At 43.3% G+C, this 12157-nt stretch overlaps 2 protein-coding genes across 3 annotated transcripts in view; one reads left to right on the top strand and one right to left on the bottom strand.

Annotated features, from left to right (window-relative positions):
- The window catches only part of LOC106941010 (cingulin-like protein 1), a 4818-nt gene extending 4674 nt beyond the window's left edge, over positions 1–144 (bottom strand). The window contains exon 1 of the mRNA XM_015023916.1: positions 139–144. Coding sequence (XP_014879402.1) covers positions 139–144 — 6 coding nt within the window. The remainder of the gene's footprint in view (positions 1–138) is intronic.
- On the top strand, positions 87–11307 carry LOC106941011 (SLIT and NTRK-like protein 3). Of its 2 annotated transcripts, none has more exons than XM_015023917.1 (6): positions 87–272; positions 5100–5381; positions 5547–5798; positions 6028–6143; positions 7975–8907; positions 11040–11307. In XM_015023917.1, exons 2-6 carry the CDS (start codon positions 5166–5168, stop codon positions 11296–11298), a joined length of 1776 nt encoding a protein of 591 aa, XP_014879403.1. In that variant the 5' UTR covers positions 87–272; positions 5100–5165; the 3' UTR covers positions 11299–11307. The 2 variants fall into 2 exon arrangements, with proteins under 2 accessions (XP_014879403.1, XP_014879405.1); XM_015023919.1 differs by lacking the exon at positions 87–272 and adding an exon at positions 290–2780.
- Positions 11308–12157: the final 850 nt, after the last annotated feature.

Raw genomic sequence — 12157 nt, 5'->3', positions numbered from 1 at the left:
GGAGAGGGGGGGGGGGGGGGGGCGACCAGTCGGCAGTGCGCCCCCCCACAGTTTCCTTTGGGGCGTTCCCCCTTTTTTTTTTTTTTTTTTTTTTTTTTTTTTTTTTTTTTTTTGCCGGCGGACTCAGTGAGTATTTACCTGCATCCGAACTGAGCCGAGCGACGCTGCGTGGATCTAGTGTGTGTGTGTGTGGAGGGGGGGAAAAGAGAGGCAGACAATGAAGAATTCAACTGGATTGCGTTACTCTGCCAAGGATTTCCATACCTAGCCTGGTAAATGCTTTTGATACGCTCTTTATTTGTGTATGCATCGTAGTGAATGAACTGCTCACGCTTTATTCTAACTAACTGCTGTCTAAATTGGACTGGCTGTGAGTTATAGCCCCTCATGCATTTGATGTGTGATGCTGCTCGCCTGATATAGTGCAGGGTCTGTGCTTTGCTGGGAGCAGGGGCCCTATGTAAAAAAAAAAAAAAAAAAGAAAAGAAAAGAAAAGAAAGAAAAACAGTGAGTGTGTTTTCTGACCGCCAGAGAGGACACAGAGGCAGACAGTGGAAATATGTGACATGAATAATATGGGGAAGGAGAAGCAGTGACCGTCATCTCTGGCTGGCTTGCGTCAGTGTGTGTGTGTGTGTGTGTGTGTGTGTGTGTGTGTGTGTGTGTGTGTGCACAGAGGGTGCGGGGGGAAGAGGATAGAAAAAACTCAAGAGAGACAAGGAGGAAAGCCACACCTGTGCCAGGCCTGTCTTATAAATAAAGCAGCAAGAGACATATGCACAATCACATTCAGCCAGAGTCCTTTCCTGCTCCCATAATGATGCAGAGCTATGCTGACTGCTGACTACTTCACTTGGCTGATCTGAGAAGGAGGCTTGAGTGTTGACTGTGTTGCTTCCCATCAAGGCAGAGTCTAACAGGAGGGATCCCACTGGTCTATCTGGGCTGAGTATTGATCTTCTTCAAATAGGGGGAGGGGCTTTTTGTTTGTTGTTGTTTTTTGCTCAGAGATAAACAGTGCACCCCCTTCTAATAAGGAAAAAAAAAAAGATGACTGGGACTCTATTGTGTCTTGTTCTAGTTTGTCAGTGAGCACTTTAGCCCAGATTGGTGAGCCTCCTCCTTCTCGAGGCCGTCCGGCAGCGTCTTGCAGCGTTACGAAAGCTCACCCCCCCCCTCCTCCCACCCCCAGCCTACCATCCATCCACACGTGCGCCCGCCACCTGTTTCTGTTCCCTGGCAGGCTTTAAAAGCATACTTTTTGGATATGGTTTGACCTTTCTCGCATTGTTTCTCGGCGCACGCATGTGAGAAACTTGGCTCGGGAGCCGCTTCTCTCCAAAGGCGGGCGTACATTGTGTGCAGAGCAGGAGGAGGGCTTTGATATAATCAATATCAGATTTCAGCTGTTTCACTGCGAGGCTCTCATCCTGAGTGGCAGACTTGACTGACTTCTTACTGCTTATGCAATCCCACTCCCTTCCTCCTCCTTTTGCACCCACTCTCTAACCCATTACTCTCCCCCCTTATCTGTCTGGTCTTCCTCTAATTCTCCATTCCTTCACCTTTTTCCTCCCATCTTGCCTCCTCCTCCTCCTCTGGTTTTCACTCATCCCTTCATCTCTCTCCTCTCCCCCCCCCTCCTGTTATAATCACCTCTGTGATTGCTCTTCCTCTCTCAGGCGGTGATGTTTTCACTGCTGCCTTCTTTTCTAACCCGCCGATGCCAGATTATTGCTGGATGATTACAGCTACCATACCATCATGATCATTATTGCATTCCGAGTGCCAGTGTTCAACACTGTATGAGCAGATCGAGATGCTTTATCCAATTTAGATCTCATTAAGGCTTGAGAGGAAATATTCCAGTGCAAGACTCTGCGTTCTCAGCTGTTTTCCGTCTTTGTTTTGTTGTTGCTTTCTGTCCAACTTCTGCGAAATTGTTCGTTTTCCCTCCTCGCAGTGATCCCATGCAGACTGGGAGGGCCTGGGAGTGATTTCAAGGTGTGGATGTAGATAGAATAGGAAGATAGAACATTAAATTTGAACATTGATTCAGTCCATCCATCCACATGGTGATCGATTGCATTTAAAAAAAAAAAAAAAAAATTATTTTTGTGTAAAACGCCTCAAGACGACATTTGTCGTCATTTGGCAAAATGTAAATGAACCAAATTCAGCAGAATTGAATTGATTCCTTCGGAAATGATCTCTGCTGCTCTGAGTCTGGCCAAAACAGTGCAGAATTTGGACGTGAAAGACGTGTGGTAATCCTGCTCTTATTACATCAGCAGCGCTATCAGCATCAGCTCGTGCTCCTGCCTGTCACCGTGACGCCTCTACATCAACTCGCTTTTGAGAAAAGAAAAAAAAAAAAAAAAAAAATTCCAAGAGTTTTGATTTGCAGCGGTGCTTCAGCTCCACTGTCATTATCACAATAATGACTGTGACAGGCCTTGATGGCTGTTGATAACCCAACATATTTTTGCTGATTGATAATCTCGGGTAGTTTGCGCCTCGCCCCCCCCACTCCCCCTCTGTGTTCCCTGATTGCCATTCATCCCATTAAATGGAGCAGTTCATTAGACAGAGGTATTATGAATCTGATTTGCATTTACTCATATTCATATCGCATACATTAAAACAACACACGTGTGACATTTCAGCTTTGCCGGCCATTTGAGAATACAGATGAATATATTCATCCCAGCTGTTATTTATTTTTTCGTCCCCTACTTGTCCGAAAAGCCACTCTGAACGCGGTGAAATGTGATTCACAGGTGAGCTGGCCCACGTGTTTATGTCTTTGTTTTGCATTTACAATGTCACTATTTGAATTTGCAATATAAAAGCGTTTGCTGCCTCAGCTAAGAGACTGTTCAGCTTCCCTTCATAAAGCGTTTGCCCCACTTTATATATAAAGCATTGTTTTCCAGTGCTGGATTCAGCTTAACTTGCAAAAAATATTCACACTGCTCAAACGTTTCCACACGTTGCCACTTTACCACCACAAAATGTACATGTTTTGTGGCGTCTACACGCTTCAGACCCACACAAACTAGCATAGTGCTCCAAAGTGTAAGAAAAATACAACATGGTGAGCATTTATTTGGTCCCCTTTACTCTGACTCAATTCAAAAATATGTTATTGATCAAAAAGGGAAATGAACAGGTTAATTCAAGATTCTTTACAGTGGATAGAGAACAGGAGAAACTCCTGCAGCAGTCTGTGTTACAGCAAATTTGCGCAAGCCTCTGACTGAAGACACTATGACATGCCTCTAAATTAAAGCCAGTGCCTCTAAAAGTCACCAAATGAGCAAACAGTGTATTTTAATAAAAGCATAAAGACAGCTGTTCTGTGGAAACCTCAGAGATGAAGCGAAGTGGTGGCAGCAGCATCATGGTGGGGGTTTGGCTTTCAGACAAAAGCAGGTAAATAAAGGGCAGTTCTGTGGGCAGATTTAAGTGAAGGACGTGAAAAATACATCCAAGGTGTTATGGCATACTTTAGCTCAGAGCTTATTCCTGTGTTGGAATTACCAAGACAAAGTCTAGCTCCAAAACCAAGGAAGATAATCTGAGGCAAGACTTGAAAATGACTATTTTCCCTCTTTGTGATCTCGCTGGACTCTAGCTGCAGCATTTTTGCGCAGAAAAGCAAGCAAGCATTTAGTATTTGAGTCTGAACGTGCCAGGCGATTGTTCTGGCATGTACAACTCACCAGCAGAAGGAGCTGATTTTTTTATTTATTTATTTTTTATGTGCTTCATAGTTTGTGTTCAGCAACAGCCAGTGAAAGACCAAATCAGGAAGCTTTTGACCTTTGCTACTGTAGGGGAGACTAAAGAATTACTGCTGAACAACCACACAGCCCGTCCTTAGTTTGTTGTGTTCTTGTGTGTAATTAGGGGTTATCAGGATGCGTATGCTATAGCAAGAACAATGCTTAACCTTGGTCGGACAGCAACTTGTCAAAAGTGGGCCTCACAATTTATTGTGTTACGTTATGGTGATGGAATATGTCTCCTGAAAGTCTATTGCACATCCATTTTCTTTCTTTCTACCACTAATATACATATCATTTATGTAAGCTGCAGACACTACAGTCGCTTCATTGAAATCATTGCATTTGAGTTACTTGTGTTGAACTAATTTCTATGAGACGTTCTACCTTTTGAGTAACTAATTATTTACATATTTTTACAGTAAACTTGATGAGTACAGGTGCTGCTACATAGGGTTTGGTAAAGCCACACAGAGATTGTATTCATTTTTTGAATGTTCTGCTATTGTGGGGTAATGAAAATGTTTCGATTGCATTTATTATCCAGCATGTTTTTGTTTCTTTCTTTTTTTCATTTCTTTTTTTGGGGGGGAGAGAGAGGGGGAAGAGAATTAGAGCCATCTGTCTTTTATGGTGTATTTGTCATTGCATCTTCATTTAGTGATAAAAATATACAAGATTAATGTTTTACCATGCATGTGGACTGATGTGTTTCAGCTTCATTCTGTCGGTTATGATGGCAACTTGTCATTTTGCCGAGGCGTTATCTACCTGCTTAGCTGTGTTGACACAGCCAGCGGCAGAACAGCGGTGTTAGAAAATATTGCTTCCCGGGTACTCATTATGCATGCTAGAGGTATTTTAGACGGCTATGTGTAAAATATTTTGGAAACCATGAATTAGTGTTCTTCCATTTCACAATTATGGAGTATTTTGCATAGGTGTCTCACATAAAATCTGAATTTTACGGTCGTAACGGGAGAAGGCGTAGAAATGTTCACGGAGTGTGAATATTTTTGCATGGCACCGCATGTTTGTCATGGTTTTTTGACTCATATCATGGCGAACTATTGCCTCCAGCTGGCCTATACATCATTATTTCCGTATAATGAAATGCTTTCCCCATGGCTCAACAGTCTGTGTGATTTAACATTTATTTCCAGGCTGCTTGAATATGCTTATGATGTATCACCAAACTGATTCATCCTGAAATGACTTCTCCTTCTCCTGCCCTGTCTGTTTGTCCTCACGGATCCTGCGTGTGTGTGCGTGTGTGCATTTGAACGTATGCGTCTTCGCCTCGCCTGGCAGTGAGATAAAGGCCCGATGCCGCGCCGTAGCCCCAGGCTGCTGAGCTGAAAGGGGAGAAGCAGCAGGATGCAGTGGGTCACTCTGGTGGTGGCCCTGGGGTGCGCGCGCCTGTCCCAGGCGTCGCGCGGCCCCACCCCCACACCCACCTCCACACACACCCCTCTGGTGGACAACTCGGAGGAGGAAGTGGACGAGCCGTGCTTCGAGCCGTGCACGTGCGAGGTCAAAGAGGGCGTGCTGCACGTGCACTGCGACGGGCGGGGCTTCACCAACGCCAGCCAGGTAGACCTCCTGCTCACCTCCTTGTTCATCACGGGCCTCGCGACGATGTCACTTCGTTTAAAAAGTCGAATCTCCAATGCTAACACATTGGCTCGTGGCTCGTTCTTATTGTTCACGTCCCCTAATTAATAAAGTAAGTAATCCGAGCTGTAATTAATCATCCAGGTGTCACAGTCATGGATCCGCCCTTTCAAACTCAACCTCCAGAGGAACTCTTTCAGACGTCTCTATAGCAACGGGTTTCAGCACCTTGGCAACGCGGTGTCGATGAACCTCGGCAACAATGCACTCCAGGACATCCGAGTGGGGGCCTTTAACGGGCTGGCCAAACTCAAGCGCCTGTACCTCCACGAGAACAAGCTGGAGGTCTTCAGAAACGACACGTTCGCCGGTTTAGAGGCCCTGGAATACCTCCAGGTAAGCTCGAGGACATAATCAGTCCTAATTATCCATGATTGACTTTATTATTGATGAATCAGTGCGAAAGTACAATTTGTTTCCATGCCAGAAACAGTGGTGGAGTGGCAGCTGGTCTGGGTGAAACGGGGTAGAAGAGTTTTAGGGTTTGCTTTTGAACCAGAGAGCGGCCACGCTTTTGGTTTGAGCTCTGAAGCCTTTGTCCATATTGCATTTTTCTGTCCCGCAGGCCGACTACAACGTGATCAAACGGATCGACAGCGGTGCTCTGAGGTTTCTCTACAAGCTTCGGGTTCTCATACTGAATGACAATCTGATCCCCGTCCTGCCCGCTCATCTGTTCAGGTTACATCCTGATTATTTTACTCCAAAGCTTTTTAATTATGCCAGGACTGATCTGTAGAAATATCACTGCCAGGCACGGTTAGTCACAGTGTTCTGCTGAGGTAGGGTTATTGTAGCGCGCACACAGCGCCTCGCAAAAGCCCTCATATCCCTTGAACTTTTTCGCAATTAGTCACGTTAAACCCACAAAGCTTGACGTGCTATACTGGAAAAGCTATGTGATAGATAGACCAACACCGAGAGGTTCATAATTAAAGTAGAAGGAAAAGTTTTCGACATTTTTAGAAAGGAAAATCTAAAAAGTTTGTTGCGCATTTGTGTTCAGATCGTTTTACTGACGGCTGCAGAAATCATCTAATAAGTACAGTAGAGTCCAAGTGAGTTATGTGAAGGCCTTAGAGGTTTGTCGGAGAACATTATAGGTCAAATAGCATGAAGAACAAGGCGGGTAAAGGAGAAAGTCGTGGAGGCATTTTAAGCTAAATCAGGTGGATGGATCATCTTCACTCTGCCTTTATGAAGAGTGGCAAGAAGAAATGCATAGGACACAGAAAGAATATGGAAGAAAGGGCTCTAATCAAATGAGCCCAAAATGTTGTTTTGTTTTTTTGTTTTGTTTTGTTTTTTTTACAAGGAAACTAACACTACATTATCACCCCAATCACCCTGCCACTACTGTCAAGCAAGGTGGTGGCAGCATAAAGCTGTGGGATTGCGTTTCTTTAGCAGGGACAAGAAAGCTGGTCAGAGCTGATCTGGTCTTGGTACCTTAATACAGGTAGGCCAGTCACGATAACTAATGTTGCTAGGCGATAAATTGTTCCAGAAGTTATCGCAATAAGCAATAATATCATTGTTTTGACATCATTTTCAACTTTATAATAGTGCTGGTATGAACACATTCTCGAAGATCAATAGACTTAAAGTTTTAACGAACATTTACCACTGAAACTGAGAGTGTTTAAATATCCAAAATAAATAAACAAAATAACAGATACAACAAATAAATTGAACTATGAAGTCTCGGTAAACAAAATGTCCTTCAAAAAAAGGGGGCTAGTTGAGACCAAAACACTTTTGTCATCCAGGTTTTGGCAGAAAGAGAGAGAAGACAGAAAAACAAAATCATGTAAATGGAAATTATTGACCTCATTTTAATTTATCCTGCGATTAATCGATTCATTGCTTATTGCGACAGGCCTAAACTCAGGGCAATCCTGGCCAGCGGTTCACCTCGTGACTGTAAGCTAAATATTATCTCCTAATAACCCTTAGTGATTGTGACCAAGCATACATTGCTTCTGAGATGGTGACTGAAATTCAATATGCAGTGCAGAAATTAACTTGAGAATCAATGGCCAGACCTAAAAATTGATCTTCACTCCATTCAATCTGGTGTTGGAAAGAAGAATGAGAAGAAATTTGTTAGAAACAAACCCCAAGGTCTTTGCAGCTGTAATCACAGCAGAAGGTGAAGGTGGTTGAGAACAAATGCACGCCATTATCACATTATTATTTGCAAAAAATAAAAAATGTAAAAACGCGCACACACACACACACATACACAAACCTTGCATCATCCCTTTCATCTCATGGTCATATTCTAGTTTGTGTGATTTTTCAAATGAAATCATTATAAAATACACTATTTCTTTTAATTGTGATGCGACAAAATGATGAAAAAACTCAGGGGTTTTTGAATGTTTTTCCAAAGCGCTGCATGTCATAGAAGATGAACCAATCAAACATAAAAAAAATAAAATAAAAAAAATTCAATGCAGTTTGTCCTTTCATCTAACTCCATTGCCTCTCCTTCCCCCTCCTGCTCCAGATCTGTGTCTCTGACTCATTTGGACCTACGGGGAAACCGTCTGAAGAGCTTAGCAAAAGACGGGACGCTGCAGTACATCGGCCGCTCCCTGATGGAGCTGCAGCTGGAGGAGAATCCCTGGAACTGCAGCTGCGAGGCGGTGGAGCTCCTGCAGTGGCTGGGTCAGATCCCCTACACGGCTGTTGTCGGGGATGTTACCTGCGAATACCCGTTTCATCTTCACGGGAAGGACTTGAGGGAAATCCCCCGCAAAGAGCTGTGTGCTGACCTGCCGGATAAAGAGCACCAGGGAGAGAGAGGCGCTCCATCAGCGGGATCCCAGCCCCAGCCTCTGCCCCCAAACTCTAAACACAACTCCCATCCCGGGAGAGCCAGGCCGACGAGGCCATCGTCGATGGTGCACGGCTCCCGGCAGAACACTCTCGCGTCCTCCACTTCGTCCCCCTACACTTCAGCGGAGCGTAAAGAGAGGGAGAAGCAGCTGAAGCCAACTAAAAGGCCTCGATCCTCCAACCGAACGCCGCCCACCGCTCGCAGCCTGATGCCCAACCAGAACCCCCCCGTGGCGGGCTACCAGACGCGGCCGCCCATACCCATCATCTGCCCCATCCGTTGCACCTGCAATCTGCACATCGCCGACCTGGGCCAAACCCTCAACTGCAAAGAGAACGGTTTCCGCAACATGTCCCAGCTCATACCGCGGCCCCTCAACGGCCGAAAGCTCTTCCTGGGAGGGAACTTCATCCAAAAGCTCGTCCGCTCCGACTTCTGGAACTTCTCCAGCCTCGATCTGATTCACTTCGGGAACAACCGCATCAGTTTCATCCAGGAGGGCGCCTTCTCCAGCCTAGTGAACCTGAGGACCCTCCACCTGAATGAGAACGAGCTGGACAGGTTGAGCCCTCACATGTTCCTGGGACTCCAGAACCTGAGGTGAGGAGCGTTTGCATCGCTCTGCGTTTCACGCACATCCTCCCCTCTTAGCACTTCAAACTAATTTTTTCTTTTTAAACCGAAGCCACATGTCAGCTTAAGATACTTAGAGATTTGTTTGTTAAAAAAAAAGAAAAAAAAAAGAAGTTGAATTAATTTCAGTATAATCCTGGCACCGGATAGCGCTGAAAACGTTGATTACCATTATGCTGGAGTTTGATTGAAATGAAGGTTTCCCATTCTCTTCCATGTTTGTCATTACTTAGTCACGCTGTCTGATGCAATGCTCCAGTTGAGTTGTAAGCCCGGTTCTGAGTGACAATGTGAAAATTAATGTTTTCTGGTATTTGCATACAGAGGTGTTGATAAGACAGTGAGGTGTCAGGACGATGGCAGGATTTTGTGTTTGGGCAAAGGCTCGTCAGAGCGATGCATATGTATGTAATTGTCAGATTAAGCTCAGAAAGATGATTCATCTGTACATAATGCATATCTTCCTTCAGCAAGTGCATTAAACATTAATGAAGACAACAGATCAAAATTCATGCCATTCTAGCTAAAGAATGATAAGTCACCTAGGCGTCAGATTTCAGCCGCACCGTCTTTATATTTCCAGACAGGTTTAAGAAAATCTGCAGCCATTAATCTGACTATTAATCAATAATAAAGATCCTCTGCGGACATGGAAAATGTCTTCCTCTTAACCTCTCGTTAGCCTTTGTTAAATGCTAAATGGTGACAGAGTGCTCTGAGCAGTATGAACCGGACCTGCAGTGGATGTAAAAAGTCTACACACCCTGGTTGAGCTGCTTGTTTTTAAATATGAAACAATGATAAGTTATTTTAACCTTTCTTTTAACCGTTAATGTGAGATTTATCCGACACAACTAACACTGAAAAACAAATCAATCCGAGCAGAAAAACAGAATCAAAAAGTTGCAACAACCTGGTTGCACAAGTTTTGAGACTGTTAAACTAAACCTGTTGTTGAATCAAACTTTGTTTGCCGTCTCTAAACATGACACATCTACCTTGAAGACGTTTCCAGAATCTCCTCTCCGCAGCCTTTTTCACTGACTTCCTGTCCAACTGAGGCCTGAACTCTGGTGGAGCCGAACTATTATCGATTTTGATGAATGTGGTCAAAATTTTCTAAGTCCTTATAACTCTTTACGAAAGTCTGTGCAGTGTCGTCCATCAGAAAACCTATTCTAACTGTATGATTGGGAATAGTTTAGCCAAGTCTGGACATTTGTTTTTGTCCTTCAGCCCCAGAGGAGACCAGAACCAACCCCAACAGTCCTGCTGTCATCTTCCCTTACCAGCTTCTGTTTTGTATTTTTATTCATTATGGAGAAACATCCAGTTTTTCTAACATTGCTGTTACGTATTTTCTCAAACTCCTGCAGACTTTTTGTACCCCCACCCTGACTGATGCTTTTGTACAAGGAAATAATTTTGATCCTCTGCAAACCTCTCTGCAAATTCTGGGCTTAGCTAAAGGATACAAATAAACACAAGTCCAACTAGAACGGCTGAACTTCAATAATGGGTAATCGGAGGCTCGATAATGAATAGCAGGTTTGAATTTGAGACTGAATACTAGAATCGAGCCAAAAGGTGGTAGTTGAAGGGTGTGCGCATTAATTCAAAATGACAGTTGCTGCTTTTTCATGATGTACCTTTATTTTCTCAAAGAAGATCTTTCTGTATTCAGCTAAGTGATACAGGCTGTACATCACAGCGAAGTTGAAGAAGATATTCTTTTCTTTCGTGTTTCTCAGAAACATGCAGAATCTGTTGCAGCCATCGAAAAGAATATCGCACTCACTTCTGCTAATTAAAAGAAGAAGAAAAAAATCCAATGTGGTAATCAGACATCTGTGTGAAATTTGACATAATTTGATACTGATCGGTTTGTGAAGAGGCAGAGAGGAGATTAAATCAAATTTCTGCTATGAATTTGAAACACGAATAATGAGCTGCGTATTTGTCGAGATTGGGATAAAGGAGGACTAGGCTACTGTGCGCATAGACCGTTTTATTATGCTGTAGCAGCATGGCCCATTTGTCTTTTTTTTTTTGTTTGTTTGCTGTAAATGATAATATCTGCTTCTGTTTCCTGACCTTAGGTTCCTTTACTTGGAGAACAACAAGATCGGTGTGGTAGATCCCGGCACCTTTGACTCCATGCCGTCCCTTGAGTTGCTGTTTCTCAACTACAACGCTTTGCGGAGCCTCCCTGTCGGTGTATTCTATGGAGTCAAGCTGTCTCGTCTCAACCTGAGAAACAACGTCTTCCAGCATCTGCCGGTGGAGGGTGTGCTGGAACACCTCAGAGGACTGGTGCAGGTTGGTGGAAATCCATATTTTACTTATTATAACCATTGATTACTACAGGCGGGGAGGGGGCGATGCAAAAGTATAGGGTGAACTTTTTCACACGTAGTCACAAAATGGAATGTAATTTAATGAGATTTAATATGATAAAATGCAGGCATGATGGTGAGGAAATGCTTTAGTTTCAATTGCTTTTTACAAAAAATTGTGCCGTTATGTAAAATAACATTTCAACTGTTTGACCTGGTTTCAAATCGCTAAGTCAGGTAAAAAAAAAAAAAAACCTGCACTGTGCATCTACCACAACAATCCTTACAGTAAAACATGGTCATGGCAGTGTCATGATATGAGGGAGTTTTTCTTCAGCAGCCTGGAAGGAAAACAAAATCTTATATAGTTTACCTTTTATCTTAAAAGTTAATTTGTTAAACCATAAGCAACTAAGTATCAGTCAGCCTATGGGGGCGTCTTTAAAAAAACAGGCAATGTATATGAAAAAATGATAAGGAAAAAAAGATATGTTATCTTTGTACTGATGCAGCACTCTGAGTTAATATATTTCACTACACAAAGAAGTTCATCTTCTTGCAGATTTAAATCGAATCATGACAACATTAGAAAGTCTGGAATTAGTTGAACTGATTTCAGTTATTTGTGGCTGTTTTTGCAAAGATGAATGAGCAAAGTTTCAGTCTGTAGATGTGCAAATCTGGTGCAAATCAATGCAACTGTGGCAAAAGGTGGTTCCACAAACTATGAACTCGTGGGGTAAAAAAAATACTTTTTCTTTTTTTCTTTTTTTTTTTTTAACTAATTTTAGCATAATTCTTCATCTAATTATGCTAATTTGTGTTGTTCTAATACAGGGGTGCCCAAAGTGGATCCTCAAGGGCCGGCATCCTGCAAGTTT

Source organism: Poecilia latipinna, unplaced genomic scaffold, assembly GCF_001443285.1.
Source record: "Poecilia latipinna isolate Pla-1442-1.1 unplaced genomic scaffold, P_latipinna-1.0 Scaffold3453, whole genome shotgun sequence".
Classification (NCBI taxonomy): Eukaryota; Metazoa; Chordata; class Actinopteri; order Cyprinodontiformes; family Poeciliidae; genus Poecilia; species Poecilia latipinna.
Note: the sequence above shows the minus strand (reverse complement) of the source record. Positions and strands in the feature narration are given on the sequence as shown.